The 24,657-nt window shown below is 47.0% G+C and overlaps 1 protein-coding gene across 1 annotated transcript in view; it reads right to left on the bottom strand.

Moving 5' to 3' along the window:
* The window catches only part of ANO2 (anoctamin 2), a 318,321-nt gene that overhangs the window by 6,208 nt on the left and 287,456 nt on the right, over positions 1-24,657 (bottom strand). The window contains exon 24 of the mRNA XM_075342181.1: positions 4,086-4,191. Within this exon, the coding sequence (XP_075198296.1) occupies positions 4,086-4,191 (106 nt within the window). The remainder of the gene's footprint in view (positions 1-4,085; positions 4,192-24,657) is intronic.

The following is a 24,657-nucleotide window of genomic DNA, read 5'->3' as shown; positions in this document are numbered from 1 at the left end:
CTTCTGGCTTGACATATCCCAAGATGAGTAGCGGATATGTCTAGCTTTGAAACATAAAATATGATTTCATGATACTCTGCCAGGTAAGGTTTATGTTATATGTGCCTATTAGTGCCGATCCAATAAATGTGATGGGAATTATAGCCTGTTGAGGGATTTGCTACCCAATAACTAAAATATCTAGAATTTGTATCTTGAAAACTGGACTCCTTGATCTCTGTGATGAAGCTACAGAAAAGCACAATAATCTTTGAAGACTACTAAAAGATTTCCATGAGGGAGGGGAGGAGGAGGAAAGGGAAAACAAGGAAAGGGAGAAGAAGGAAAGGGAGGAGAAGGGAAGTGAGGGGAAAGGAAGGGTGGAGAGAGGAAGGAATAAATGGGGATCGGAGAAGAGGGCAAAGGTGGCAGTGTAAAGGGAGGGGAGGAGGAGGAGGAGGAAAGGGAAAACAAGGGGAGGAGAGAAGGGAAGGGAGGGGAGTGGAAGGGATAGAAGGGGAAGTGAGGTAAAAGGAAGGGTGGAGAGAGGAAGGAATAAGCGAGGTGGGGAGAAGAGGGCAAAGGCGGGCGTATAGAGGGGAGGAGAGGGAAGGGGCATTCAATATTCACCCACCAATAATGAAATCTTTCTTTAAATTATGGTGACATTTTTTTGGCCCATTTTTAAGGTTACCTAACTTTTCCACATACCATTACATATTGACTTTTCATAGAGTAAGCCACTTGGCGTAACCACATCTATTGGCCGTTACTATTAGTAGAAAACATATAATGGTAACGTGACCCAAAAAACTGGATGATGATTAACTATACTATCTATATACTTACATTAGCTATTTTTCTTGCTGCAGGTTAAAGACCTTTTTTTGCACTTATAACACAAAGAACATAAAACCATCCAAATTACGATGTAAGAGATTTCACAAGAGCTATTCGATTCATAAAATTTGATTGTGAATTGCTGCCAAAAGTTAATTGTCGCCAATCATTCCTGAGATGTCTGTGGTTTCTGACTCATTTGGTTGGGTTCGGTGCAATATGCTCCAGATTCCCGCTAATTACATATTTCATCGGAGAAAATACTAATGAGCGAAAACACTAATGGGGCCATAAATCTAGAAACACTTGCGAACGATGGTTTTGTTGAAGACATTCGATAACTAGGTAAAAATGTAAAGATTCGGTCACTTTACCAAGAAACAAAGTGCTTCGGTTTGTTTGCAAATACAAAGTTTGGAGTTAAAGTTTGACCAAGTACCCAGAGCCATGGTTGGCCAAGGTTGGTTCTGTTGGATATCAAGGTGGTAATTGTGGTTGGAGAGTGACAACAAGCAGAGATTCCCACTACCCACGTAGAAGAAGGGCCAGGAAATAAACAGTTATTCTCTACTTAGGTTTCTCCTTTACTGGGGTCCAGCATCCGACAGGACCCACAGAGATCCCAAGAAAGGGAACCTGCAGCACAGAAGAGCTACAAAGGATTAAGTAGTGGAACTTTATTTATTATTTTAGGACCACTATGGGCTAATTTTTTACTAATACAAATTAGTGAGAACCCAATAATGGGTCTCTGAAACCCTAGACCTGAGCTCTACAAACCCCCATCTAGAATGGAGCAGAGGTGAGCATGTCCATGCACAGTTCTGAAGAAGGGCCAGGAAATAAACGGTTATTCTCTACTTATGTTTCTCCTTTACTGGAGTCCAGCATCTGACAGGACCCACAGAGATCCCAAGAAAGGGAACCTGCAGCCCAATATCAGAACAGAACTGTGCATGGACATGCTCACCTCCTTTCCATTCAAGATGGGGGTTTGTAGAGCCCAGGTCCAGTGTTTCAGAGCCCCATTATTGGGTTCTCACTAATTGGTATTAGTAAAAAATGAGCCCATAGGGGTCCTAAAATAATAAACAAAGTTCCACTACTGAATCCTTTGTAGCTCTTCCGTCAATACCAATTGTCCCCTTATGGTCTCTGGACTTCTTCTCCCAGCAGGATGGTGCACCAGGTGACCAAAGCAACCAGTCAATATCTACTAATTGACTGCAGCAGTCACATTCTGTCCGAGCAAGAAGAAAGCAAATGGAGACTGCTTCTTTGTTCAGACATAATGTGACCTCAGCAGTCAATCATTGACCATCAGAAGAGGAAGAGCCAAATGACTTCTCTTCCAGAAGAAGCAGAACACTCTCTGGACAGCTGTTTGTGAAAGGTTTATCTTCTTGATAGGGAGAGTAAATGTCCATCCACTTTTTTTCCAATGGGGCACTGTCTGTAGGTTTCTATGCACCATCTCCATCTCTTCAATCAGAACAAGTTACCTTCTACAGCCCTAGTATAGTAATATTGTATCATCCTATTTGGCATAGAGTGAGGCTTTCCTATTAATATAATGATACTCATATGTGGATGAACTCTTACTATAAAAATGGCCTTAGTATATGAATTTCTTTTCGCCCTACTGGAAAAGATATATTGATTTTTCTATTACCCAGTTGGCTCTGATGCACTACTTTCCTATTACCCCACTTGCTTTAGTGCAAGGCTCTCATATCACAACTCTACTGGCTGTAATATATGTATTTCTTATTGCTATTCCTATTGGCCTTGTGTATGAATTTCCTATATACCCATTGGCCAATGGTATTGAGTTTTTTTATCACCCTCCTTTAGGCTGTAGTATTAGGGTTTCCTATAACTATTCACCTTTGTGTGTGGACTTATTTTATCTTCCTACTGTTTGGAACTCTCATAACTAGCACTAAAATGCTTGAGCGCCCGGTATTTCGAATCGAGCAGGTCGTATGCTTGGACGTGATTGAGTAGAGTACCAAGCGTAATGGAAATCAATGAGAATCTTGAGTATTTTTCCAGAAGACGGAGAAAATTTTTCTCTCTCTCTTCCAGAAAAATGGTTGAGTTTCCCATTGATTTCCATTATGCTTGGTACTCTAGTGAAGCTTCTCCCCTGCTCGATTCGCGGACCCAGCACTCAAGTGTTTTAGTGCTCGTTCATCACTACCAAACAGATGAAGATCTTGGAATTTTAATGGTCAATTCTTTTCTTCTGATTGGATGTAGGCTACTGCAAGAGGAGTCTGGCAGTGGATCTTTCATGTAGAACACAGGAATGCTCGTTGGAGTGAGCGTTCCTGTCTATGGAGGAATCAGGAGAAATAGCTGCCGGCTTTATGTGATCGATTAGAGATCCACTGCCAGACTCCCCTGACAGTGGCTTATGTACAAGCAGAAGAAAAGAATTGACCATTAAAATTCCAAGATCTTCATCTGTTGGGGAGTGATGAGCAATCACTAAAATGCTCGAGTGGTCAATACGCGAATCAAGCAGGTAAAAGCTCTCGTCTAGAGTACTGAACATAATAGAAGTCAATGGAAACCTGAAGAATTTTTCCACAAGACAGAGAATTTTTTTCTCTCTCTTTTGGAAAATGCTTGAGTTTCCCATTGACTTCCATTATACTCGGTACTCTTGTCAAGCATCCAAGCTGTTCAATTCAAGTACCGAGCACTCAAACATTTCAGTGCTCACTCATTACTACCCAACAGATGAAGATCTTGGAATTTTACTTGTTAATTCTTTTCTTCTGCTTGGATATAGGCCACTGCCAGAGGAGGCGGGCAGTGGATCTTTTACATGGAGAACTTAGGAATGCTCATTGGCGTGAGTGTTCCTGTCTATGGAGGAATCAGGAGCGATAGCTGGCGGCTGTATGACCATTCAGCCAACAGTGTGCATGAGGGCCCTTTGTGTGTGAACTGGGAACAGGGCTGTATTTGCCACTAAGCACCTGAGGTCCGGTCCCTAGGGTGGCGGGCTGCGGGGGGCGGCACCAGGAGTGGGATGAATTTTTAAAAAAAATGTATTTTACCTTCCCTCCCCTCTTTTAGATAGTCTAATAAATCCACTGTCTTTTTGGAGGCGAAGAGAATGCGCACCTCTGGGAAATTAGATTGTAAGCCCCACTAGGCCAATGAAGTTTATGCAAAATATCAGGTATATTGACAGAAAACGAGAGCATAAGAAAAGTTAAACTCTCACTTTTTAATAAAAACAGAACACTTACCTGAAAAAGAATGACGAAAGCCAGCCGCACGGCTAAGACCGTCCAGTATTGTTTAGAAAAGTCGTACTGATTCGGAGACCAAGGAGGTTCTCGGTAATCCTTATATCTACAAAGAGAGAAAATGAAATTGAGCGTAGTCTTTTATAAAAGATGGTACAATTATAATTTAATCCTATATGAGTCTCATTAATCAAGACTGAAGATTTGGTTCTTTCAACAAAAAAAAATTGTTTACTTCAATTAATCTCTTGCTCAGGACAATTTTGCTTCCAATGAAGTACAGATGTAGCCTGAAGGATGAAGGACGGTCAGGAATTTTATTTTTCCGGGGAAAATGTATCTTTTTGTATCTGCTCAATCTATCCAGATACAGAGTGTGTATCAATGTGTGAATTGTTGATGACATCCAGAAGCTCCATCAATCCTTCAAGGAAATATGGTGGATCCACTCATTCTGGAAACCCTATGGATTAAATACTATATGGGTCATCTTCTTATGGCAACCAATTTTCCATCTCCCCTATTTGGGTATATAGATGTCATTAAGTGGTCCCGACAAGAACTCTCAGTGCCCAATATCCGGCAAGCTGGAAGGTCATAAAAAAGTAGGAGCTCTTACTACAATGGAACTGATTGGCTCAGTTGGATGTCACGTAGAGGGTTTCCGAGAAGGACTCCCCACTATAAGGCAATGTGAAGAGTCACCAACTGATATGCACATATTGACATCATAAATAGTGTCTCTCACACGAAGTCCCCTCTAATTGGCAAAACTGGAGGTTGGCTAACAAAAAGTGTGTGTTGCTCTAGCAGACCTGAGTCACTTGAGTAATCCAGGCACTAAGCCAATTCATTCTGACAACCCCACAGATTAGCTAATAAAGTGGTTGTTTCATCTTGCAAAACCTTTCCATTTTCCAAAGAAGGGAGTCCACAAAAAGAGCTTTTGTTTTTTTAAACGAAATGGAGATAACAAACAATCAGCTGTTTTTGCTACAATGGGCCTGATTGTCAAATATGAATGGGACAAAGGCAAGCAATCTCTTCCATTTGGTAAAATGTAGGATGGCTAACAAGGAGAGGCAAAGTGTAAGGTGTCTCATAAGAAGAGGCAAAGTGTAGGGTGGCTAAAAAGGAAAGGCAAAGTGTAGGGTGGCTAACAAGGAAAGTCAAAGTGCAAGGTGGATAACAAGGAGAGGAAAAGTGTATGGTGGCTCACAAGGAAAGGCAAAGTGTAAGGTGGATAACAAGGAGAGGCAAAATGTAGGGTGGCTAACAAGAAAAGGCAAAGTGTAGAGTGGCTAAGAAGGAGAGGAAAAATGTAGGTTCGTTGACAAGGCAAGGCAAAGTATAAGATAGCCAACAAGGCAAGGCAAAGTGTAGGGTGGCTAACAAGGAGAGGCAAAGTGTAGGGTGGCTAACAAGGAGAGGCAAAGTGTAGGGTGGCTAACAAGGAGAGGCAAAGTGTAGGCTGGCTTAGAAGGAGAGGCAAAGTGTAAGGTGGCTAAGAAGGAGAGGCAAAGTGTAGGGTAGCTAACAAGGAGGAGCTCCTAATATTATGGACCTGGTTCACCTAGGAAAGAAAGGCATTGGGCTCGCTAATGTAGAATGTAGGATGGCTAAAAAGGAGAGGCAAAGTGTAAGGTGTCTCATAAGAAGAGGCAAAGTGTAGGGTGGCTAACAAGGAGAGGCAAACTGTAGAGTGGCTAAAAAGGAGAGGCAAAGTATAGCGTGGCCAACAAGGCAAGGCAAAGTGTAAGAGGGCTAACAAGGAGAGGCAAAGTGTATGGTGGCTCATAAGGAAAGGTAAAGTGTAAGGTGGTTAACAAGGAAAGGCAAAATGTAGGGTGGCTAACAAGAAAAGGCAAAGTGTAGAGTGGCTAAGAAGGAGATGTAGAGGCAAAGTGTAGGGTTCCTAACAAGTTGAGGCACACTATAGAGTGGCTAAAAGGAAGAGGCAAAGTGTAGGGTGGCTAACAAGGAGAGGCAAACTGTAGAGTGGCTAAAAAGGAGAGGCAAAGTATAGGGTGGCCAACAAGGCAAGGCAAAGTGTAAGATGGATAACAAGGAGAGGCAAAGTGTAGGGTAGCTAACAAGGAGAGGCAAAGTGTAGGTTTGTTGACAAGATGAGGCAAAGTGTAGGGTGGCTAACAAGGAAAGGAAAAGTGTAGGGTGGCTAACAAGGAAAGGAAAAGTGTAGGGTGGCTAACAAGGAAAGGAAAAGTGTAGGGTGGCTAACAAGAAGAGGCAAAGTGTAGGGTGGCTAACAAGGAAAGAAAAAGTGTAGGGTAGCTAACAAGGAGGAGCTCTTAATATAATGGACCTAGTTCACTTAGGAAAGAAAGGTGTTTGGGTCTCTAATTCTGGGACCAGCATGATCAGTTATTAAAGGGGTTGTCCTATTTTGCACTATTTGACCATATATTCCTCAATAAGAGTTCCCCTCCACTGGGCAAAGTGAAGGATACTAATAAGCAACGGCTCTTCGTACAATGAATCGAAGACCCTTCTGTCACATAAGTAGACATCTGTCTTATAATTGCAACATCACAGATTAGAGCCATATTTAAAAATTTTGCATTGGGGGCCATAAACTTTCCTTAGTATGAATAGATATTCTTAGATGCTCGAGAAGAAAGATTGGGTGGATACCGCTCCTTTAAGGATATGAGGGTGACCAGACCAATTAAAAATCAGTAATGAGAATCCTAGAAAGAAGGCAAATCCTTGATATGATGTTATGTAGGGGTAGCAATTCAAAAAGTCAATTCAAAAATGAAATCTCTTTTCCAGATTTAAATTTTAAATTTGAAATCTTGAATATTTTATTTGAGGAAATACAAAAAGTTCACTTAAGGAGCAGAACTTTCTAACACAGTGTGATGGGATTACTCTGCTTCCTCAACGAGGTAACGACAAGACCACTTCTTACTATGAAGGTCAATCGGTTTATTATACAGCACATAAACCACACTCACAAACCTTTCTTTGGCTTCACAGGACACAAATATGGTATACAGTCCGTTTATCTTGCGATACGCCTGTGACGGGGTGTACAGCAGAGCAAGGAGAGACAACAGGCCGAGGGACGATCCAACAGGTTTATTAACAGGAATACAAGAACAGCACACGATAAGTCCACGTAAAACAGATTCGGGGGCCCTTCCCGACAATCCTCGGACCGGATTACAAAGCAATCGTCCTTACAGTAGTCCAAAGAGTTCCACACAATCCCACGGGCCGCCACACAGGCCTAGCTCCGTCCGTGTCCACGGCCACACAGGCTGGAGCTCCTGCTCCCTTCAAGCTTCAGCTCACTCTGAAGTTACAAAAGGGAAATGCATTGTCTGTGCTCCTTGACCAGCCCACCATGTTCAGGGGGTGGGGGTCACACATCCTATCATCAATGGTTTGGTCCATCACAGGGCTCCGATATGTCTGCCAGCCACAGTAGATGAAGGGATCCCCTGCTGTGCAGAACAATGACTATTCCTTCACTGGCCAATTCAATTACAGATTAGATACACAACTCTGGAAAGAAGAGGACAGGCTATTTACATAATCACATTAGATGCCAAGACTACAATTGTATGAGAGAGACACATTGAGATCAGTAGCTCCCCCAAGGAAATACATGAATTACAACTAATACAACCAGGGAAATATGCATATTATGACATAGTATCACAGCATATACAGTGAGAGGGTAACTTACATCTTCACAATCCCTCCCCCTCCCAACTTGTGTACGTACTAGGGACCTCTACAGGTCACTGGTTAAGTACACACAGGCAGAGCGTTACTTACATGTGGCTTCATGCAGCCACGAATTGGCATCGTAGCTCTCCCACATCATTGCCCAGGAGAACAGCTGCAGGCAGACCACCCATCACCCCAACCACACATCGCTTGACCCCAAAACCAAAGTTCAGATCCACAGTGGCTGTGGGAATAGTCCTCCATTGTCCACCAGCCAGTTCAATAACAATCCCAGGTCCTCTATGGATTGCCTCAGGCCGAACCACTCGGGGATCAGCCAGTGTGAGGAAAGCACCCGAGTCACAAAATCCAACAAGTCTCTGTCCATCCAGCACAACCTCCTGCAAGTGCTTACCTCGATGAGCAGAAGTCGTCATAACTGCGGGTCGCACCCCGTAAACTCCTGGTGGTGCAACATGGGGGGCTGAGTCACTAGGCCAGTCCTCACATAACGGTGCCACATCTTCCTCCATGGCACTGGGCTGTAAATAATTAACAATCCGATTGGGTGCAGGATCAGTCCTCATTTGAACAGCTGGGCAGGAGACTTGCCGATGCCCTGGCTGTCCACATTGATAGCATCTGAGCTGGGTCTCCCTCCATCCAAGGCGTCCTCTTGGGTAAGGGGTAGGGGAACTTGGAGGCCGGCTCCCACCTGAAGGTGCTGTAGGGGTTTGAGGATGATTCCTCCATGGCCTGGCTGGGCATGAGGCCTGCAAATGCCCGGGATGCCTACAAACATAACACCTGCGCTCTGTTACTTCCTCTCCCCGGCGTATTCCAGAAAGTGCAGTAGAAGCAACTGGAGGCACATTAACACGGGTATCAACATGTGGTGGCTTAGAGGAACGGGGAACAATGGGGACAGAATAACTGGGGGCATCCGGTGTTGTGGAGCTGTTAGGCGTCTCTCCATCCTCCAACAGAATCCTCCACTGAGGCTTGATGGTGAGAGCCTCATCAGCGAGAGCAGCAGCTTCCTCCACTGTCGCTGGTTTTCTCTCACGCACCCATTCCCGGATCTCAGCGGGGCACTGGGCAAAGAATTGTTCTTTTAGGATGACCTGCAGGAAGGTCTCCCAAGATAAGGCCTCCTCTGCCTCCAGCCAGCGATTACATATTTGTTTGAGTCTATGAGCATATATCTTAAAAGACACTTCCCCATCACAGGCTAAAGCACGGAACTGAGTCCTGTAAGTGTCTGGGGTCACAGCATAATGTTTTAGAATAGTCTGTTTAATCTCCGCATACTCACAGTTCCACCGAGGGTCCATAGCTCTATAGGCTTCAGCAGCTCCCCCCTCTAGGAGCCCAACCAGATGCCGGACGCGCTCCCTTTCTGGGACTTCCATTAATCGACACTGATGCTCAAAGTCCTGGAAGAAGCCCTCAATGTCACCAGCAGCCTCATTAAACTGCTTGAAGTCTTTGCAGGACACTCTGGGAAGTTCCCTCATGAAGGGTGCTGGGGTTACAGTCTGTCTGGAACCTCTCGCGGCTTCCACAGCGAGCTGCTTATCCAGCAATGCCATCTCCTCCATCCTGCGCTCCTTCTCTTCAGCTCCACGCATGGCCTCCCTCTTATCTTCTATGGTGGCCTCATCTCCAAGCAGTGCCATCTTTTCCTTGTACCACACAATCCATTGACTTTTTTGGGTATTTACCTCCAGCTCCCGTCTTTCCTCCCTTTGCTGTGAGGATCCTTCCTCCACGTCATTTTGCGAGCAGACTCCTTCTAGCGCCTCAATCAGCTGCTCCTTGGAGAGTCCTTTGAAACGAACTCCTACTTCACGGGCCTTTGATTGCAGGCTCCCCAAAGTCCAGGTCTTGTACTCTGCAGTGCTGGTTCCTGATGTTGAGCCATTGTCCTCCATTCCTTCTGCTCTGATCCCAGCGCTGCCAACCAGTTTGTGACGGGGTGTACAGCAGAGCAAGGAGAGACAACAGGCCGAGGGACGATCCAACAGGTTTATTAACAGGAATACAAGAACAGCACACGATAAGTCCACGTAAAACAGATTCGGGGGCCCTTCCCGACAATCCTCGGACCGGATTACAAAGCAATCGTCCTTACAGTAGTCCAAAGAGTTCCACACAATCCCACGGGCCGCCACACAGGCCTAGCTCCGTCCGTGTCCACGGCCACACAGGCTGGAGCTCCTGCTCCCTTCAAGCTTCAGCTCACTCTGAAGTTACAAAAGGGAAATGCATTGTCTGTGCTCCTTGACCAGCCCACCATGTTCAGGGGGTGGGGGTCACACATCCTATCATCAATGGTTTGGTCCATCACAGGGCTCCGATATGTCTGCCAGCCACAGTAGATGAAGGGATCCCCTGCTGTGCAGAACAATGACTATTCCTTCACTGGCCAATTCAATTACAGATTAGATACACAACTCTGGAAAGAAGAGGACAGGCTATTTACATAATCACATTAGATGCCAAGACTACAATTGTATGAGAGAGACACATTGAGATCAGTAGCTCCCCCAAGGAAATACATGAATTACAACTAATACAACCAGGGAAATATGCATATTATGACATAGTATCACAGCATATACAGTGAGAGGGTAACTTACATCTTCACAACGCCCGCACACGTTCAGATACCCCTTCTCTGCAGGAGTATCCCAGTGGAGATATCTCCCCCTCCACTCACTAACTCCAGTCAGTACACAGAACTCCACTCTCTGAGGTTCCTTCTGGAGGTGTCACAAACCTCCACACATTGACCGTGTGTCAAACAAACACTCTCCATCTTAACACATGAGACACACATGGGAGAAGGTGTGGATAGCCAGACTCGCCCGTCTCTCCGTCAAACCTGTCCCCAGAGCACCCTAACAAGACTTGTGGCACTACAGGTACCGGAGCAGACATCCATTGTGTGACCCATAATGTCACTCCAAATGTGCCTCATCCTGAAGAGTAGTTTATAACATGATATTACATGGCGCAGGATATGGAAACGACATGTAAAAATTATGTCATGGCTGAAAGCACAAAGAAACCTGAGTTCATATGAAACGTACGTTTGGTTGGAGGCTGACAGACATGCAGGACAGTTCTTGTCTAAACGAGATGTCATTCATTCCCTGTATGTCGGCGCAACAGATAAATGTAATTACCTGCCTCAATAAACATGACAGGTGCTAATAAATGTTAGCATATATCTCAGACGGCCGTGCTCCAGCATGGAGATAATGAGTGTCTAGAACAGGATTTCTTGGCTGGGAAGTAAGTTTTATGTAACCAAAGGGGCTTCTTCAACGTAAGGGTTTTTGTAACTTTTATATATATATAATTTTAAGAGGTCCTCCGGGACTTAAAAGTGTAATTTTCATTTCTATTTCATAAATCTAAATCAATAATACACATAAATAAGCAACTTTTTAAAATATCTTATCAGACAAATCTGCTTCTTTCTCCTTCAGGACTCATTTTTCATTCTTAATTTATGGATAAAATCTGTAGTCAGTGAAGACAGACTTCCTATTGCTGAGATAGGAGATGACAGTTGGTGCTGATTAGATTCTATGGAGGAGGAAGGAGGAGCTAGAGGCAGAGGGAGGAGCTAGATGCAGAAGGAGGAGCTAGAGACAGAAGAAAGGAGCTAGACAGACATTCTACTGTAAGTTCTCCTGAGGTTTAACTTTCTATCCTTAATTCAGGCCAAGTAAATAAACTTTTAATCACGTCTTTAAACGTTGTTGGCACTTTCCATATCTACAGATCATTGGCATCATTTAGGACTTCTTTTTATGGAAAGAAATGGACTTAGTTGGACAAAGTCATGGCTTTTGTCTGGATACCAAGGAGTAGGGCCAAGTATTGGAACCCAAACATGGTCCTACAAGTAGCAATATTCTTCATTCCAATTCGTAGATGGGAGTCCATCACTTAGGACTTCTCTTCTTTTTATGAAGTTTATATCCCCATTGGGAATATGGAAAGGTTGGACAAAGTTATAGCTTTTGTCCGGATACCAGGCGGTAAGGCCAAATATTGGAACCCAATCATGGTCCGACAAGTTGCAATATTCTTTACTGCAATTCGTAGATGAGGGTCCTTCACTTTGGACCTTTTCTTATGAAGTTTATATCCCCATTGGGAATATGCAAACAGATGGACTTAGCTGGACAAAGTTATGGCTTTTATCCAAATACCAAGCGGTAGGGCCAAGTATTGGAACTCAAACATGGTCTGAGAAGTTGTAATACTCTTCACTCTAATTCAAAGATAGGGGTCCTTCACTTAGGACCTCTTTTTATGAAGTTTATATCCCATTGGGAATATGGAAAGGTTGGACAAAGTTATGGCTTTTATCCAGCTACCAAACAGTAAGGCCAAGTATTGGAACCCAAACACGGTCCCAGAAGTTGCAATATTCTTCACTCTCATTCGAAGATGGAGGTCCTTCACTTAGGACCTTTTTTTATGAAGTTTATATCCCAATTGCAAATATGCAAAGAGATGGACTTAGTTGGACAAAGTCACAGCTTTTCTCCAGATACCAAGCGGTAAGGCCAAGCATTGGAACCCATCACGTTCTGACCAGTTGCATTACGCTTCACTCCAATTCCTAGATGGGGGTCCTTCACTTAGGATTTTTTTTATGAAGTTTATATCTCGATTGGGAATATGGAAAGAGATGGACTTAGTTGGACAAATGTATGGCTTTTGTCTGGATACCAAGAGGTAGGGCCAAGTATTGGAACCTAAACATGGTCAGACAAGTTTCAATACTCTTCACTCCAATTTGTAGATGGGAGTCCTTCACTTAGGACCTTTTTTTATGAAGTGTATATCCCAATTGCAAATATGCAAGAAGATGGACTTAGTTGGACAAAGTCACAGCTTTTCTCCAGATACCAAGCGGTAAGGCCAAGCATTGGAACCCAAACACGTTCTGACCAGTTTCAATACTCTTCACTCCAATTCATAGATGGGAGTCCTTTACTTAGGACTTCTTTTTATGACGTTTATAGCTCCATTGAGAATATACAAAGAGATAGACTTAGTTGGAAAACGTTATGGCTTTTTTCCGGATACCAAGCGGTAGGGCCAAGTAATGGAACCCAAACATGGTCTATGAAGAGCAATACTCTTCACTCTAATTCGATAATTGAGTGATTCCTTCACTTGGAACCCATTGGAATATTGGAACCCAAACATGGTCCAACAAGTTTGATTACTCTTCAATCCAATTTGAAGATGGAGTCTTTTGCTTGGGATCCCCCTGTATAAAGTTTCTAACCCTATGGAAAAAAAACTTCCTTAATGAGATGATGTTATATTATGGAATAATATACTAAATACTCTATCAATATGAGCCTGAAATCGGCAAAATGGAGGGGAGCCAGGAATTATAGATAGGCAAACCAACAAATGTCTTATTGTCCAAAACGATGCGATGGAATTACGGTACTTCCTTTAGCCAAAATTAATGGTGTTACTCTCATTATAATGGTTCATGTTATCTATTCGGTATCACAAACAGGTCTGGTTTTTGTGTACATTCTTCCTAAGTCCGTAGGAAATTATTGTTAAAGTGATATTAATTGAGAGGAACGATATAAAAAAAATCTCAACATGAAGCGTTGACTCCGCGTCGTCGTTTTCTCGACAGATGGTTTTAATAGTGTGTCTTATATGCCTTATCCTGGAGGGATTGAGTCACAAGTATTATTGTGCTGCTACTTTAATTAATGTAGGTGTAGAAGACTGGTCACGTGTTTTGCGGAAAACAGGCGGTGGCCCCGTGGAACAATTTAGGCTTGAAGTTTAATTATAGAAATCTACGCAAAACCCATCACTTCAAACCTAATTATAATTATAGTCTCGTCAGCCGCACACCGTCCGATCTGGAGTCACTTGAAATCCTATAAAAGAGGATTAAGGAACAAATGTTTGGGGATTTTTTAATTTTTTATTTAATTTTTTAAATTAAAGTGAAAAAGAGCCAATCCTGTAAATTAGTCATCATAGTCTCTTGGAGCGTGCTATTCTCTATAGGAGGCAAATTAATAGGAGCTAAACAATACGGGGTGAAGTATCAATGTAGGAAAGGAAAACAGGTACAGAAGATAAAATAATTTTATAAGGGGGATAATTCACTACAACAGTAACTGAAAATTTGCTTTATAGCAGAAGAAAACAAGAAAAAAAGAAATATATTTTTATATATATATATATATATATATATATATATATATATATATATATATATATATATATATATATACACAGTGCCTACAAGTAGTCTTCAACCCCCTGCAGATTTAGCAGGTTTGATAAGATGCAAATAAGTTAGAGCCTGCAAACTTCAAACAAGAGCAGGATTTATTAACAGATGCATAAATCTTACAAACCAACAAGTTATGTTGCTCAGTTAAATTTTAATAAATTTGCAACATAAAAGTGTGGGTCAATTATTATTCAACCCCTAGGTTTAATATTTTGTGGAATAACCCTTGTTTGCAATTACAGCTAATAATCGTCTTTTATAAGACCTGACCAGGCCGGCACAGGTCTCTGGAGTTATCTTGGCCCACTCCTCCATGCAGATCTTCTCCAAGTTATCTAGGTTCTTTGGGTGTCTCATGTGGACTTTAATCTTGAGCTCCTTCCACAAGTTTTCAATTGGGTTAAGGTCAGGAGACTGACTAGGCCACTGCAACACCTTGATTTTTTCCCTCTTGAACCAGGCCTTGGTTTTCTTGGCTGTGTGCTTTGGGTCGTTGTCTTGTTGGAAGATGAAATGACGACCCATCTTAAGATCCTTGATGGAGGAGCGGAGGTTCTTGGCCAAAATCTCCAGGTAGGCCGTGCTATCCATCTTCCCATGGATGCGGACCAGATGGCCAGGCCCCTTGGCTGAGAAACAGCCCCACAGCATGATGCTGCCACCACCATGCTTGAATGTAGGGATGGTATTCTTGGGGTCGTATGCAGTGCCATCCAGTCTCCAAACGTCACGTGTGTGGTTGGCACCAAAGATCTCGATCTTGGTCTCATCAGTCCAGAGAACCTTGAACCAGTCTGTCTCAGAGTCCTCCAAGTGATCATGAGCAAACTGTAGACGAGCCTTGACATGACGCTTTGAAAGTAAAGGTACCTTACGGGCTCGTCTGGAACGGAGACCATTGCGGTGGAGTACGTTACTTATGGTATTGACTGAAACCAATGTCCCCACTGCCATGAGATCTTCCCGGAGCTCCTTCCTTGTTGTCCTTGGGTTAGCGTTGACTCTTCGGACAAGCCTGGCCTCGGCACGGGTGGACACTTTCAAAGGCTGTCCAGGCCGTGGAAGGCTAACAGTAGTTCCATAAGCCTTCCACTTCCGGATGATGCTCCCAACAGTGGAGACAGGTAGGCCCAACTCCTTGGAAAGGGTTTTGCACCCCTTGCCAGCCTTGTGACCCTCCACGATCTTGTCTCGGATGGCCTTTGTCTTTCCCATGTTGACCAAGTATGAGTGCTGTTCACAAGTTTGGGGAGGGTCTTAATTAGTCAGAAAAGGCTGGAAAAAGAGATAATTAATCCAAACATGTGAAGCTCATTGTTCTTTGTGCCTGAAATGCTTCTTAATACTTTAGGGGAACCAAACAGAATTCTTGTGGTTTGAGGGGTTGAATAATAAATGACCCTCTGAATAAACTTTTCACAATTTAAAAAAAAAAAAATAAAAAAAGAAATAACATTCTTTTTTGCTGCAGTGCATTTCACACTTCCAGGCTGATGTACAGTCCAAATGTCACAATGCCAAGTTAATTCTGAATGTGTAAACCTGCTAAATCTGCAGGGGGTTGAATACTACTTGTAGGCACTGTATATATATATATATATATATATATATATATACATACCCTATTGATTTCAATGGGAGAGTGTTGTGAGCATGCTTTGTCAGAGGGGGGAGGAGCTGCGTAGATTTGCAGCAATGCAAACAATTAAGCTTTATGGCTATGACAAGACCCCTTAAAGGAACCTGTCAGCAGATTTGTTTCTACTGATTCTGATAGCAGAATAATGTAGAGACAATTCCTGATTCGTGTAACGTGTGCAGGGGTATTCTGGGGGTTAATAAAGTGGTGAAAGAGTGCATTTGTTTGTATTTTATTTCAAATAAAATTTTTTTTGGTGTTTGTGTTTATTTACTTACAGAGTAGTAATAGGGTATCTCATAGACCCTCCCCATTACTAATCTAGAGCTTAGTGGCAGCTGTGGGCTGTTATTAACCCCTTATTACCCTGATTGCCACCGCACCAGGGCAACGGGAAGAGCCGGGTAAAGTTCCGGGACTGTCGCATCTAATGGATGCAATAATTCTGGGAAGCTGCAGGCTGCTATTTTTAGGCTAGGGGGTGGCCCAATAAGCATTGGTCTCCCTAGTCTGAGAATACCAGCCCCCAGCTGTCGGGCTTTATGTTGGCTGGGTATCAATATTGGAGGGATCGCACACTGTTATTTAAATTATTTCTTTAAATATTTAAAAAAAAAAAAAAGAAGCCACCTTGGTTCTCCTATTTTGATACACAGCCAAGATAAGTGTTTGGCTGGGGGCTTCAGCCTGTAGTCATATGCTTTATCTATACTGGGCATCATAATATGGGGGGACCCTACGTCAATTGTTTTATTTATTTATTTGGGTGGGGGAAGCAGTACATATACGATAAATGTAATGCGCGGAAGTGAAGGGACAGCCTGGAAGCAGTGTACATATGTGACTGAGCCTCGGTAAGTATAACGCACCTGCTCCCATCCACTATCCCTTCTACCCTGGATCCGCATTTTAAAAAACAAATAACAGAGAACCTTTTGGGAAGGGTTTAATTTCCCTGCATCACCATCCCTGGGAAAATATAGTATTACAGAGGTATTTTTAATTTTGTTTCTCCCACTGAGAGCAATCAATCAGAGGTCCTATAGAATCCCTTAACTCTCCATGTCACTTCACTGTGTGACAGCAAGATAGTTCAGGTGTTATGCAGAGATCTCGCTCTTTGCACTAACCCGGCACTATTGCAGGATTTACTAAGTGGTTCCTGTTTAGTGCAAAAAGTAAGATCTTGCGCACTCACAGGGAGAAGGGTCATGGAGAGTTTTGGGGTTCCCCTCTACATCTTGGGATTCCATAACATGGAAGTTCAGATGCAATTTTTGCTAAAAAGTGAGACATTAGGGATCTTTGTGACCTCTTTTCTGACAATTCTTTAAAAAAGGCAGCTCCAAATTTATGATAGGTATTGTTGTGTCCCATGAATGGGACCAACCTGCTGTTTATATTTCTTGCATTGCATATTTTTTCTCCTATCAGGAAATGCCTTTATTGTTACTAGGTAGATTAGACTGTATGAAGTTTGTCCCTATGTTCCTCCCTTAGTTGGCTTCTGTATAGAATGCTCCTCCCTTCCTCCTCCAGTTTATTCTAGAGAGGAACCATTGCTGAAGACATGTCTACAACCCTGTACAGATTATTCCTTTTCACCTGCCTTTACTTTGTACTTAATACAAGATTCTAGATGAAAACTACAGCGTTTCTCTTTGTCTTCTTACAAGTCATCGTTGGGCTGAGTTAAAACTGTGAGGTAAATCCGGAGATATGACGATAAATCATGACATTCAAGTCATGTCAGGAAGCCCTCTCCTGGTGTCACTACCCCCTTCCCTTCACACAACTGGTTTAGCAACAAATCCATGGCCATGTCCTGTGATATGGAAATTAGGTGGCTTTAGGACAATGGATACAGGATGACTCCCTGCCGTCACCCTGTAGTAGGAGCTGCTAGCTAGTTAGCAAGGCTATGGAAATAGCCAGACAGAACGACTCCAGTAAAAAATGGTTCATATCTCGCAAGCCATATCTCCGATAAATATGGCAACCATAACAATGGTGTCTCCGCATGTGGACGATGCTGGCACACCCTTTTTATGGAAGTAGGACATTGGGAAACACACCAAACGTGATATCAGCCATATGGGAACTCGTAGACAGGTCATGAGTCCCCTCGTTCTGCAGCTAAATTCATAACTGTCACAATGAGAGCATTGGCGTCCGTCTACGACGCTCCCAGGCACAGTTATGGCCAAAATCCCCTTTTCTGGATAATTCTGATCCATGCAGGGGGAGTGGCAGTGCTTCCCTGTGAGGTCACTAAGGTAGGAGGAGACCTGGATTTGCCCAGGTTGATAACCCTGCTTCGGCCATTTTCCAAGGTTCTTCTGCTCGGGGGCCTGGTTGGGAAAGACCTGTGAGGAAGAATCCTAGAAACCTGGTCTACAGCGCCCCCCTGTGGCCAGACACACAAGGTAACTGATGTAATTGTATACCTGTTTGTAACCCATGCTTTGATTGTAACTGTACTCTGACATATGTATATTCTGTAGATTCCCTATTGTATATATTGTAGTTTCTAGTGTGCTTTAGGCGATTAAATTATATAATTAATCTTGGGCTGTTCTGTTATCTCGATCTTGAATCCCACGTCTGTGTGTTCGGCTAATAGTTACCGTGAAGCGGTTGGTGGCAGCGAGTTGTGCCAAGGATTATTGTGGGGAGGCCAGTGAGATTCGGGAAGATATTATATATTCCGCCCGCGGAGGTCGGGGGAATATATACCCTACTCTCACCGGGGACCCTTCAATAATCGGCATAAGTAGTATAGCGGCCTCCTTGCTTATTGTCGGGCAATTCCATAATTGGCCTGACTATAAGAGGGGCGCTAGAGAGCGCGTCACGTGCTCTGTCTGTCGGTCGGGAGGTATAAAGTAGGGGTGACCCCCACTTGTTACCCCCCGATTGTGACGTACTGGTAGCCAGCGCGGGGGATTTCTGAGTGACCCCCCCGGTGGTTTGTGACATATTGGTGGCAAGCGGTGGGATCGAGATAATAGTGTGTGTGAGTGTGAGACCCATACTCCCAGACACTAAAGACTGCCTGCAGCAGCTGTGGCTGCTGGGGTCTTCAGACCAGCTCAACACTAGAGTGTCAGAGTGCAGATACTGTAAGGTGTGTGGAGGCATCAGGTGTCAGTTCTGTGTCAGTGACCAAAGTCTGCAACAATGGCTGATAGCACCAGGAGCAAAGCCAAAGGAATGGCCGATGCTCAGGCCAGAGACGATGAGGAGGTTGTCCACGAGCCCTCCAGGAGCCCGACGCCAGAGAACAGCTCTGCAGAGGACATCGCACAACCTGGGACTGCTGGACAAGATGAGGAGGAGCTCGCCCAAGGTTCCTCAACGAGCCAGATGCCAGCCCTCCGCTCTGCAATGGACAGTGAAGCACCAGGCTCCGCAGCGGGCCGCAGATCACCACGTGCCATTCCACCGAGCCTGGGAGGCTCGGATAGCCTTCTTCAAATGGCTATGGCCCTTCTCCAGGCTGGAGACCGGGATACCTACGAGATACTCATGGCAGAGCGCAGGGCAGAGCGGCAGGCAGCGCGTGAAGAGCGCCAGGCAGAGCGTGACTACCAGCTGCAGCTAGCTCAGCTCCGGCCCTCATCAGCCACACGTGACCTTCAAGACACCAAACTTCCAAAGGTCCGTGTTGAGGACTTCCCAGTGCTGGAGAAGGATGGAGACTTGGACTCTTTCTTGACTGCTTTTGAGCGGACTTGCTTGCAGCACCATCTGAACAAGGACCAGTGGGCCAAATACCTGACCCCCCGTTTAAGGGGTAAGGCCCTGGATATCCTTGGGGACTTGCCTGCTGAGGCAGATCAGGGCTACGACACCATCAAGCGGGCCCTGATCCAACAGTACAACCTCACCCCGGAGTCCTACCGCAAGAAGTTCCGGAGCCTACAGAAGGGACCAAAGGACTCCTGGGCTGACCACCGGCGGGCACTTGCCCGAGCTGCCGACCACTGGACCCAAGGCCTGCAGCTTTCCACCGGACCGGAGATCCTGGACTTGTTCATCACGGAGCAACTCTTGTGGAACTGCCCTGAGGATCTCCGCCAGTTCATCCGAGACCAGAAGCCAAAGGGATCCACGGCTACAGCTGCCCTTGCCGATGACTACACCAACAACCGGGCCCCTGAGGCCAGGAGAGCGGCCACCAGCAGCACCTGGAGAGGGGGTAAGATGAATTCTGCGACTGCCCCACCTGCCCCTAGACTGCAGGGGGTGTCCCCCTCAACTCCCCTCTCCAGGCCCGTGGCGGAACCAAGACGGTGCCACCAGTGCAACCTACCTGGACACTTCAAGGCCATGTGCCCTCAGCGTCCCAAGGCCCCGGCTCCGTCCCCGTCCCAAGGGCCGCCCAAGGTGTATTGTGTGGGTGGGGGTGGTGGTAGGTCCCTGGACAGCTTCCAACCTGTCACCGTCGGCCAGTCTGTGACCATAGGACTGCGAGACAGCGCCTCGGAGGTGACTCTGGTGCGGCCTGAGATGGTGTCCCCCCAAGACTTGATCCCTGGAAAAACCCTCGCTGTCTCCGGGATTGGAGGCATTGACCCGGCGCTGCCTGTTGCTGACATTTATGTGGACTGGGGCGCAGGGCGAGGGGTGAGGGAGGTGGGGGTAACTGATCGGATCCCTGCAAACGTGCTACTTGGGACAGATTTGGGGCAAATAACCTCCCAGTTTGGCCCCGCCCCAAAGGCTGAACCTTCAGCCAGTACTGACATGACTCCTGACAATGTTAATGTGTTATCTATGAATGATGTAAGGGAGGAGGGAGTGAACTCTGATATTTCTGCTTGCACAGACACCATAGACACACACACAGCTGCAGCTGTGACAGGGGAGGGGGTCAGAGAAAGGTGTGACAATGCCTCTACAAGTAACCAGCCTGTGAGCTGGGATCTGTTGCCCTCTGCAGGGATAAGCAGAGAGCAGGGTGCTGCAGGGGGAGGACCAGTGTGTGGGGTGGGGGCTACCACAGCAAATGTGGGGTCCCCAGAGATTTCACACCGGGGTTCTGTTGCTGCAGGAGGGGAACAGGCAGGTGAGATTGGGGCCGGTCCAGGAGCGGAAGTGCTCCCAGGTAAGATCTCGGTGCAGGGTTCCCCCACAACCGGGGTGTCAGGAAGCCAGGTAGGTCTGCCTGAACCGGCGACTTGGTCAGGAACGGAGGAGGAGCAGGCACGACCCACGGTCGCAGCGGCTGTGGCCGCTGTCACCCGCAGTGGGAGTGCTGGAAGCCAAGGGGCCTCCCGGAGGTCCGATAGCTCTTCCCCTTCTGACCAAGTGGCAGCCGAGTCAGGTGGAGGCCAGGACACAGGTCCCGGGGTACTGACCGAAGATGTGACAGTCTCGTCGATTCTGGCCACATCTGGTCAGGGGTTTCAGGCAGCGTTAGAAGCTGACGACAGCCTGAAAGCTCTAAAGGAGCAGGCGGCACAGCCTCCCTCGGACTCGGACCCGGAGCGAGTGGTCTGGGACCAAGGACGGCTGTACCGGGCCACGGTCCAGCAGGGTTCACCGGAGGCGTGGCCCAGGGACCGACAGTTGGTGGTACCCTATCCGTTCCGGACGGAGTTGTTGCGGATCGCACATGAGATTCCGATGGCCGGACACCTAGGGATCGCTAAGACCAAGGCCAGGTTAAACCAGCATTTCTACTGGCCAAAAATGGGGGCCGATGTGGCTGCCTACTGCCGTTCGTGTGAAACCTGTCAGAGAGTGGGGAAGGCGGGGCCACACCCCAAAGCCCCACTAGTATCTCTGCCAATCATCGATGAGCCTTTCAGGAGGGTGGCTGTGGATCTGGTCGGCCCGCTGGCCATCCCCAGCAGCTCCGGGAAACGCTTCATACTGACGGTAGTGGACTATGCCACCCGGTACCCAGAAGCAGTGGCCTTGTCGTCCATTCGGGCTGACAAGGTGGCCACCGCATTGCTGGAGATTTTCTCCCGAGTGGGTTTTCCCCAGGAAATGCTCACTGACCGGGGGACCCAATTCATGTCCCAGCTGATGGAGACCCTCTGTAAGCAAGTCCAGGTGCGACATCTGGTGGCCAGCCCGTACCATCCACAGACTAATGGCCTGTGCGAGCGGTTCAATGGCACCTTAAAGCAGATGCTTAAGATGTTGGTCGACTCCCATGGGCGTGACTGGGAGCGGTATCTCCCACACCTGTTATTTGCTTACCGGGAGGTTCCACAGGCCTCAACAGGATTCTCACCGTTTGAGCTCCTGTACGGGCGACGTGTGCGGGGCCCCCTGGCTCTGGTGAAAGAGGCTTGGGAAGGGGATTTGGCCACCCCTGGAGTGTCGGTTATCGAGTATGTCATGCGCTTCCGGGACAAAATGCAGGCCTTGACGCAACTGGTACACGACAATATGGCTCAAGCCCAGGCCGATCAGAAGCGTTGGTACGACCAGAACGCTTGTGAGAGGACCTACCAAGTGGGTCAAGAGGTGTGGGTACTGGTCCCCGTACCACAGGACAAGCTTCAGGCAGCCTGGGAAGGCCCATACCTCGTGTACCAGCAGCTCAACCCTGTGACGTACCTGGTCACCCTGGACCCTGCCCGTGGAAGGCGGAAGCCCTTCCATGTGAACATGATGAAGGCACATCATGAGCGGGAGGCATGTGCGCTCCCCGTGTGCAACCTGCCCGAGGAGGGAGAAGCGGAAACCCTCTTGGATATGCTAGCCCAGGTTAGGGCAGGCGGATCCATTGAGGATGTGGAGGTTGGCCACCAGCTCTTGGAGGACCAACGGTCCCAGCTGTGGGCCACCCTACACCCCTTCCGGGGGTTGTTTACCAACCAGCCCGGAAGGACTGACTTGGCTGTCCATCACGTGGACACTGGGGATCATCCCCCGATCCGGCGTTCAGCATATCGGGTCTCCCTGGAAGTGCAGCAACACATGCGCCAGGAGATTGACGAGATGCTGAAGCTGGGGGTGATCCAGGCATCCAACAGCGCTTGGGCCTCGCCTGTAGTCCTCGTCCCTAAGAAGGACCGAACCACTCGGTTCTGCGTGGACTACAGGGGGCTCAATGCTGTCACGGTCGCCGATGCGTACCCAATGCCACGCATCGATGACCTGCTCGATCAGTTGGCCGGGGCTCAGTACCTGACCATCATGGATCTGAGCCGGGGATATTGGCAGATCCCCCTGACTCGCAAGGCCAGGGAACGCTCTGCCTTTATTACCCCATTTGGACTGTACGAGTCCACGGTGATGCCATTCGGGATGAGGAATGCCCCTGCCACTTTCCAGCGGATGGTCAACACCCTGCTCAAGGGACTTGAAGGGTACGCGGCCGCGTACCTGGATGACATTGCCGTCTTCAGTCCCACCTGGGAGGACCACCTAGAGCATCTAGCACAGGTGCTCAGGCGGATCCACCGGGCAGGTTTGACCATCAAGCCGGGAAAGTGTCAGCTGGCCATGAGCGAGGTCCAGTACCTCGGTCACCGGGTAGGTGGGGGAACGCTGAAGCCCGAGCCTGAGAAAGTGGAGGCCATCGCATCCTGGCCCACCCCCAGGACCAAGAAGCAGGTGATGTCCTTCTTGGGGACCGCTGGGTACTATAGGAGGTTTGTTCCACGCTATAGTAGCCTGGCAAAGCCCTTGACGGACCTCACCAAGAAGAAGCTGCCCTCTGCAGTCGATTGGACAATGGACTGCGAGACAGCCTTCCGGGCCCTAAAGGACGCCCTGTCCAGACCGCCCGTGCTACAGGCAGCCGACTTCACGCGGCCGTTTGTAGTACAGACCGACGCCAGTGACTTCGGCCTCGGTGCGGTGCTCAGCCAGGTGGACTCTGCGAGCCAAGAGCACCCAGTCTTGTACCTGAGCAGGAAGCTGTTACCAAGGGAAGTGGCCTATTCTACAATGGAGAAGGAGTGCCTGGCCATAGTGTGGGCCCTGCAGCGTCTGCAACCCTATCTATACGGGCGCCACTTCATCGTGGAGACGGACCACAATCCCCTCAGCTGGTTGCACACCGTCTCTGGGACGAATGGGCGATTGTTGCGATGGAGCCTTGCGCTCCAGCAATACAACTTCACCATTCGCCACAAAAGGGGCCGTGACCACGGTAACGCAGACGGGCTGTCCCGACAAGGAGAGGTCGCGGACGGGCGCACGGGGGAACACCGGAGTGTGCTGCCCCCTAGCGCCCTCAAAAGGGGGGAGGTGTGAGGTAAATCCGGAGATATGACGATAAATCATGACATTCAAGTCATGTCAGGAAGCCCTCTCCTGGTGTCACTACCCCCTTCCCTTCACACAACTGGTTTAGCAACAAATCCATGGCCATGTCCTGTGATATGGAAATTAGGTGGCTTTAGGACAATGGATACAGGATGACTCCCTGCCGTCACCCTGTAGTAGGAGCTGCTAGCTAGTTAGCAAGGCTATGGAAATAGCCAGACAGAACGACTCCAGTAAAAAATGGTTCATATCTCGCAAGCCATATCTCCGATAAATATGGCAACCATAACAATGGTGTCTCCGCATGTGGACGATGCTGGCACACCCTTTTTATGGAAGTAGGACATTGGGAAACACACCAAACGTGATATCAGCCATATGGGAACTCGTAGACAGGTCATGAGTCCCCTCGTTCTGCAGCTAAATTCATAACTGTCACAATGAGAGCATTGGCGTCCGTCTACGACGCTCCCAGGCACAGTTATGGCCAAAATCCCCTTTTCTGGATAATTCTGATCCATGCAGGGGGAGTGGCAGTGCTTCCCTGTGAGGTCACTAAGGTAGGAGGAGACCTGGATTTGCCCAGGTTGATAACCCTGCTTCGGCCATTTTCCAAGGTTCTTCTGCTCGGGGGCCTGGTTGGGAAAGACCTGTGAGGAAGAATCCTAGAAACCTGGTCTACAGCG

This window comes from Anomaloglossus baeobatrachus, chromosome 4, assembly GCF_048569485.1.
Source record: "Anomaloglossus baeobatrachus isolate aAnoBae1 chromosome 4, aAnoBae1.hap1, whole genome shotgun sequence".
Classification (NCBI taxonomy): Eukaryota; Metazoa; Chordata; class Amphibia; order Anura; family Aromobatidae; genus Anomaloglossus; species Anomaloglossus baeobatrachus.
The sequence above is the reverse complement of the archived record's forward strand: the minus strand, read 5'-3'. Positions and strand labels throughout refer to the sequence as shown.